The sequence below is a fragment of the Aplysia californica genome, unplaced genomic scaffold (genome assembly GCF_000002075.1).
Source record: "Aplysia californica isolate F4 #8 unplaced genomic scaffold, AplCal3.0 scaffold00062, whole genome shotgun sequence".
Lineage (NCBI taxonomy): Eukaryota > Metazoa > Mollusca > Gastropoda > Aplysiida > Aplysiidae > Aplysia > Aplysia californica.
Window position 1 is genome coordinate 1,650,888 of NW_004797332.1, and position 8,523 is coordinate 1,659,410.

The 8,523-nt window shown below is 38.7% G+C and overlaps 1 protein-coding gene across 1 annotated transcript in view; it reads left to right on the forward strand.

Annotated features, from left to right (window-relative positions):
* Nucleotides 1-3,031, forward strand: part of LOC101845676 (uncharacterized PPE family protein PPE12) — a 4,464-nt gene extending 1,433 nt beyond the window's left edge. Inside the window, exon 2 of the mRNA XM_005093376.3 lies at nt 413-3,031. Within this exon, the coding sequence (XP_005093433.1) occupies nt 413-2,823 (2,411 nt within the window). The 3' untranslated portion in view covers nt 2,824-3,031. The remainder of the gene's footprint in view (nt 1-412) is intronic.
* Nucleotides 3,032-8,523: the final 5,492 nt, after the last annotated feature.

Consider the following 8,523-nt stretch of genomic DNA (forward strand, 5'->3'; position numbering starts at 1 on the left):
ATAATCGTTATTCGACTTAATTAACGATAACCACACCGGTTAGCAAACAGTCAATTTGCACTAGGCGAAAGATAGACAAAACGATAGAAAGAATTGATGAATCGTAATGAAATTACACCTACCCCAGTGCCCCCCCCCCCCCCCAGATCTATAGTTGTTTTTTTATTGTTGTTGTTGTTGTTGTTGTTGTTGTTGTTGTTGTTTATTTTGTTGTTGTTGGATTTTTATTTTTTATATTTTTTTGGGGGGTGGGTGGCTGTTGGAGAGTGGGATGGTCAAATAAAAGCCTATGGTTCTACTGAAGTATAATAAAAACCAAGAGGGTAGACAGTCTTTGGATCAGCATATCTTGAACAATATAAGTTTATGCTAGCAATTATTTGTACTGCATGGATATGTTTCTATTTCTCAGAGACAAACAGCAGCGTAGGAAATTCAAGTTCTCTAGAATCGCCAAGTGGGATTTATATATCTGGAAACTTCTCTTCTGGAAATGCCACAAATGGAAACGTGTCTACATCTTATGCCATATATACTACAAGTGGAGATTTCTCCACTGGAAACTTCTCTTCGGGAAATGCATCAAGTGGAAACTGGTCAAGAACTTTCGCCGGAAATACTACAAATGGAAATTTCCCTTCTGGAACTCTGACTGCAGGAAATACCACGAGTGGAAATTGGTCTAGATCTTTTACCAGAAACACTACTAGTGGAAACGTCTCTTCTGGAAACTTCTCTTCTGGAAATGCCTCTTCAGTAAATGTCTCTTCTGGAAATTTCTCTTGTGGAAACTTCTCTTCTGGAAACTTATCTAGAAACGTCTCTTCTGGAAATGCCTCTTCAGTAAATGTCTCTTCTGCAAACTTCTCTGGAAATGCCTCTTCTGTAAATGTCTCTTCTGGAAGCTTCTCTTTTGGAAATATCTCTTCTGGAAACTTCTCTGGAAACATCTCTTCTGGAAACGTCTCTTCCGGAAATGTCTCTTCTGGAAACTTCTCTGGAAACGTCTCTTCTGGAAATGTTTCTTCTGGAAATGCCTCTTCTGGAAACTTCTCTTTTGGAAATATCTCTTCTGTAAATGTCTCTTCTGGAAACTTCTCTGGAAATGCCTCTTCTGTAAATGTCTCTTCTGGAAACTTCTCTTCTGGGAACTTCTCTTCTGGAAAAATCTCAACTGGAAACGTCTCTTCTAGAAACTTCAATTTTGGAAACATCTCCTCTGAAAACTTTTCAAGAAACGTCTCTTCTGGAAATGTCTCTTCTGAAAATGTCACTTCTGGAAATGTCTCTTCTGGAAACTTCTCTTTTGGAAATATCTCTTCTGTAAATGTCTCTTCTGGAAACTTCTCTTCTGGAAACTTCCCTTCTGGAAACTTCTCTTCTGGAAACGTCTCTTCTGGAAACGTCTCTTCTGGAAACTTCTCTTCTGGAAACTTCTCTTCTGGAAACGTCTCTTCTGGAATCTTCTCCGGAAACGTTTCTTTAAACGTCTCTTCTGGAAAGATATCTTCTGGAAACTTCTCTGAAAACTGTTCTCCTGGAAATGTCTCTTCTGGAAACCTTTCTTCTGGAAATGTCTCTTCTGAAAACTTCTTTTCTGGAAACGTCTCTTCTGGAAATGTTCCTAGAAACGTCTCTTCTGGAAACATCTTTTCTGGAAATTTCTCTGGAAACTTCTCTTCTGGAAACTTCTCTTCTGTAAATGCCTCCTCTGTAAGTGTCTCTTCTGTAAATGTCTCTTCTGGAAACTTCTCTTCTAGAAACGTCTCTTCTGGAAACTTCTCTGAAAACATCTCTCCTGGAAATGTCTCTTCTGGAAACCTCTCTTCTGAAAATGTTTCTTCTGGAAACTTCTCTTTTGGGAACTTCTCTGGAAACGTCTTTTCTAGAAACTTCTCGTCTGGAAACTTCTCTTCAGGAAATTTCTCTTCTGGAAGCGTCTCTTCTGGAAACGTTTCTTTTGGGAACATCTTTTCTGAAAATTTCTCTGGAAACTTCTCTTCTGGAAACTTCTCTTTTGTAAATGCCTGTTCTGGAAATGTCTCTTCTGGAAACTTCTCTTCTGTAAATGCCTGTTCTAGAAATGTCTCTTCTAGAAACTTCTCTTCTGTAAATGTCTCTTCTGGAAACGTCTCTTCTAGAAACTTCTCTGGAAACGTCTCTTCTGGAAACGTCACTTTCGGAAATGTCTCTTCTGGAAACTTCTCTGGAAACTTCTCTTATGGAAACATCTCTTCTGGAAACGTCACTTCCGGAAATGTCTCTTCTGGAAACTTCTCTGGAAACGTCTCTTCTGGAAATGTCTCTTCTGGAAACATCTCCTCTGGAAACTTCTCTTCAGGAAGCTTCTTTGGAAATGTCTCTTCTGGAAACGTCTCTTCTGGAAACGTCTCTTCTGGAAACTTCTCTGGAAACTTCTCTTATGGAAACATCTCTTCTGGAAACGTCACTTCCGGAAATGTCTCTTCTGGAAACTTCTCTGGAAACGTCTCTTCTGGAAATGTCTCTTCTGGAAACATCTCCTCTGGAAACTTCTCTTCAGGAAGCTTCTTTGGAAATGTCTCTTCTGGAAACGTCTCTTCTGGAAACGTCTCTTCTGGAAACTTCTCTGGAAACGTCTCTGGAAATGTATCTTCTGTAAACGTCTCTCTTGGAAACTTCTCTGGAAACGTCTCTTCTGGAAACTTCTCTTCTGTTGTCAACTCGACCGTAATGCAAGTTCCAGCAAGAAATGTCACCAGTGGTAATTCTTCAGGTCTTCCCTCTGCGAACTACACGAATGGCAACCAGTCTCTGAACAGTGGATTCATAATACTGGGGTGAAGACTTCACTCGAAAACCTACGAAGAACAATTAAGATCTGAAATGTGCTCTTTTTTAATGTTCTCATTTATTTTTTTATTTCGCTTTGTAATACATACATGTGGTAGTGGTACTTTTATCTATGTTTCAAATGGAAAAAAAATACCACGTCGGTACATTTTTCACTTTATGAAAGCTGATGGAAATAAATGTCTCTTGTGATAAAATATGTCGATTATTTCATTTGTAAATTTCGTTTGTTTTCTTTTTCTGTCAAATCTTGAAAGATTTTCATAACAAGGCTTCGGCTATCTTTACAAAAGAAGATAATTCAAGTTCAGTAAGATCAAATATCATCATAGTCTGAGCGTATTACGCTCTACGTTATCCAGAGTCAGATAACAGTTCAGTGAGATACGCGTATCTCTCTCTCTCTCCTTCTCTCTCTCTCTCTCTCTCTCTCTCTCTATCTCTCTCTCTCTCACACACACACACACACACACATACACACACACACACACACAAACACACACACACACACACAGTCCTCCCACCATCTCTCTCACTCCTCCTACCATCTCTCTTTCTTTCTCTCTCTCTCTCTCTCTCTCTCTCTCTCTCTCTCTCTCTCTCTGCTCTAACAAGGTTCCAACAACAGAGGTCCAACCATAGACTTAATCCTAAAACAGTGACATGAAATCTAAATTTTTAAAAAGAGATTTGATAAAAACATCGAACATGGCTATTCTATTTTTGTACCTACATGACCCACAGCTAATGTGCCTTCGTTGAATGTGTACACGTTTTACATATTATTTTATTGTAACATGTGTCACATTGAGTGTGCAATTGAGGGAAAGGGGGGGGGGGCAGAAAGCTGGGTGCACTTTGGTGCTGGCGTAAATTCCCAATCAGTGGCCTGGCGTGACCTTGGTCTGATAATAATAATATTATCAGAGATTGTCGTGTTGTTGCCTCCCTGTGCGGTGGCGAGACTTCGCTACTTTAGAATTTTGCAAAGGTCTATCTGAAGTTTTTGGTCGTTTTTGTGTGTGCTTTTTTAAAAGTTAGATCTACTTAGACCATGAGGTGAGAAACCAAATGTTTTATCTGTTCTATAAAAATGGTACAGTCGTATGATATTCAAAGAACTGCCTTTGAAAAAGCTTGTAATGTTGTGAAACTCAAAACTGTTTAGTAGGTCAGATATCCCAAAATTACGTACTGAGCAGATAAAACTTTGTAAATCAAGGGTAGAAACTTGTAACAGGAATGAAATTAATGACAGAATGAGAAGTAGCATTGGCATTAAGCCTACATCTACCGCAGATCTCTCTGCGTTTTCCTTTTCCCCAACTCTGGTAACATATATATATATATATATATATACATACATACATATATATATATATATATATATATATATATATATATATATATATATATATATATATATATATATATATATATATATATATATATAATGTGTGTGTGTATGTGCGTATATATATATATATATGTATAGTTTTGTTTGTTTGAGTAGCGAGAAGCACATCGACACAATAATGGTTATTTAGTGGTGGGAAAAAGTAAGACAGACGAGAAACAAGAGGGGACATAAAGAAGTCGGATCTACCAGTGGCACCCTCCAACCACCCATGTATAAGCAAGCTTATATAGTCGTAAAGCACACGGCAAGCTGTATTGAGCACGGAAGGAGCTAAATAACTGCAAATTATGATTATTATTACTACCCGTGCATCTCGAATACATGTAACGTGTAGTCAATCTCCATTAGACTTTGATAAATGATACTAGGGGAGGGAAAAGATAAAGATGAGGAGAAAAATTTTTACTGGTAAAAGTAAAAGAAAGGAACAATGACTAACAAATTGACATTGGGTGATCTGTTTAATATAATAAAAACGATTCCATTCGTTAAAGGTACAGTACAGTGTATGTAAACTTGCTCCCTTTTTCATATATGTAGTCAATGAGAATTGGTAAAGATCACAAAACTAAACCACAGTTCAGAGTTATGTCAGCTCATTTAATTTACTTTTGGTTTCTTCAATCAGAAATCAGTTGATCTTTGGTAGGTAGTGTATGTAGGTCATTCATCGTTCCTTTGTGAACGCGAATTCGACACACAGTCGACTAAGGACGTGTTGATATCAGGGGAGTGAAAAATAGATCAACTCATCTGAAGGTTTTTTTTTGCTTTTTTATTTGGTAAGTGTTTTACAACGCTCGCAACTGCATAAGGTCATACGAGCGCACGGAACACATTAAACTTTTTCAGTTGGTAGAAAATTTTGAATTTTGCCCGGGTGGCGGCCGAAGCCTACTCTTATCGATTTTAGACCACCAAGGGATCTTTAACGTGTGCAAATTACATATTTTATGGGGCCTCTGAGATTTGTTTCGCGCTTGTCCGAGAAGGCTAGGTGTAGATCTTTCCTACCAGATGATCAGGGGTGTGGCTGAAAACTGGCATCTGCGTTTGTCGCGGCCGCGATTTTTGCATTTTTCAAAACAAAAACAAAAACAAAAAGACAAAACAACAAGGCTACTTCATAACATATTAGACATACTTGTATTTGGATAAGTTTTAGGATGTCCATGTGTATCTATTTTCATGCGGAGAATATAAGTAAAAATGTACATTACATACTACTATTGCTGTTTGTCTTTTCCTTTTATTTTTCCCTCTTTGTTGTGTTTTAATTTGTTGGTGTGTTAATTTTTCAAAAAATTGTTCTGATGATTTGTTTTCTTTTTTTGTGTTTATACAACGTAATGTAATTACTTTGATGCTGTTCCTACCCTTTCAAAAATACAATGTGTTATGTTAGAGCGTGTCTCCACCAAAACCGAATACTGACACTGGCACGCCCCAATTGTTCGTGATTCCATAATTTACGTGTAATATCCTGCAGGCCTACTTTCTCTTGAATCACACACACGTTTAGGGTTAAAACAGCCAATCTTCGGATATGTGGACACGCGCCCTAATTTGTTAATTGTTGTGGTTATGTCATGTATCCGCGCTGTTCTGATTTGAATTTTATTCTGTTGTGAAACCTTTATTTTTCACGTTTTTACCCTCTGGGTGACTACAAATGATATTCTGGATGCTCAAAACAGAGCACAAGAAATTCTGATGCTTTAGATTAAATTAGATTGTTACCTCTATCAACATATTGCTATATACGTCGTCACAGAGAGTTGAAAGCTTGAAAATTAATGGCAACTTTTTTGGCAGTTTTGCCACTTTTTGCAACTTTTTGACAAAAATATGGCAACAAACGCAGATGCTAGAGCAGTAAGAAGGAGCCAAGGAGTAGCAGTAGAAAGGCTGCAGAAAGAGTCAGGAGCCAAGAGGAGGGGGCAAAGGAGATTGGGGAATGGGGACAGAAAGTGGAGTCAAAAGCAGACAACAGAACATTGCTACAGAGCAGGAAAGGAAATGAAGGGAGACAATTTTGGAGAACATTTTTGGTCGCTATCAGGATTCGAACCGGGGACCTTTGAATGAGAGGCGAACACCTTAACCTCTAGGCCACGAGAGCCCCCATCCAAAGTTCAACTTAACCGTTGGGAATTGTAAAGAAAACGAGGTGCAGGGACTCGAGAAAAATAACTTAACCGAAGATCAACTGAACAGTGTTCTACTGAAGCGGAGTCGACTATACAAGTGTTAGAATTTGCCACCGCCCCCCCCCCCCTAAAAAAAAAAAACCCATCGCACCTGTTAACCACAAGAATCCACCATTCAAATTAAATGTATCTTTCCAAAAATTCCCTGTTCACAAGGGCAAAAGCTCAAACTGGTCAGCGGCAAGATTGGTCTGAGTCAAAAAGTTTGTTTTGATCAAGGATTCGCCCAGGCTCCTACTACAAAGATCTGCTCATCCATTTCACTCAATGTGCACTCCAAGTTGACAAATAAAATTCAGCAACTCTTGGTTTTAGTTTCAGTAGGAGTTTTACAGCACTTGCAACACATATGGGTCATATCAGTGCCGAAGATTAGAGGTGTTGTTACATGTGTACTAAAGAGAAAAAAAAAAAAATAGGAGAGATCGATAGATGTTTGACCACGAAAACAGGAGTTAACTACACCAGAGCACCCACAAACACCTGCGATAGAAGTTCGATAGGAAAGAAGGAGCTAACAAACCACACCAGAGAACCCGCCACCCACCCACACAGCATCTCTCATAAAACAAATGGCGGCGCTGGTAGTCTTGCGGTTAAGCTTCTGCACTCGCAATTGTGAGATTACAGATTTGGGGTTTCGAAGCTAAGCTCAGTCTGACGTTGAATTTGAATGCTCGGGAAAGGCACTTTGCGCAAACTTTCCCATTTAATTTGGCTGGTATATACTATATACTGGAGATGTACGTTACATTAAGACATCCCGCTTTTTACACAACCTTACAGTGTTGCGAGGAGTGTAAAACCTATACAATCTCACATTTCACAAAAACAAATGAAACTCGAGCCTCAGCTCGGTCCCACATTGTGTCCTTGGGAAACGCACTTTACACGGTTTTCCCAATTGGTCCTTTCGGAGATGGACGTTAAACTTGGAAGTCCCGCCTCTTAAATAACCTAACAGTGTTGATAGAGGCGTTAAACTTAATTACTTATATTATTTCAGCATTTCAAACAAATCAAACAATAAAACAAAAACATCTGAGTTTCAATAAACAAATGAATGTTTACTTACGACATTGTTCAACAAGGCTTGAGTTCACGGGTAGCAGGAAAAAGTATCACAATCAGGACAAACTACATGTGATTCAAACTGGTCAATAATATCTAATGTCATCATAAAACCTCTCAAGCAGCCATAGACGATTCTCACATCTTGATACCCCCCCCCCCCCCCAACCACACATACACGCAAAAAGGGACTGGGGAATAATAAAGATTCAGAAAGCAAGATTCACATACCATAACACTCTCTCTTTCACTGTTCTATGGACACATGTATTACATTACAACGGTATGTGAACATGTATTACAATATATATATATATGGACACACTGGTACAAGAACATGTATTATTACTACACACTTTCTCTCACTGGTTGTTTGTTTTACTAGAGGTTTTACGACGCTCGCAACTGTATAAGGTCATATGAGCGCCAGAAGATTAGAGGTGTTACAAGAGAGTAACAAACATAAGTAAGAAGAAGGGGAGATAAGGACAATAGATGTTTGATAGGAAAGAAGGAGCAAACCACACCAGAGCACCCGCCAACCACCCACTTCTCTCACTGGGACACATTGGAACATGAATATGTATTAAAACACTTTCTTTCATTTCGTTAGTTTGACGAGTGTCTAATTTCATCACGATGCCTCACATATATATATATACATAATTTCCACCGAGAGCAATGCCTACGATATTCTGTACGGTACAGCTGAACCTGTCCAAAGGATCACTCTCCACTTCCCCATTTGTATTTTATTTTTATAATAACAATGACACTGTCCAAGACGTACGTCCACCCGTCTAGAACAACCACTTTTCTCCTTGACAAAGGTGGCTTTCACAGACAATTTCGACTACTTTCAATGCACAGATACAATTAAACACATCCCAAAAATGTGACAAGTGGAGGGCAGTCAACAGTGTTCCTACAAATGTTTATGTTTAACCATGCAACAGAAGTGACCTGTTATTTTTTTTCTTCTCCATCTGC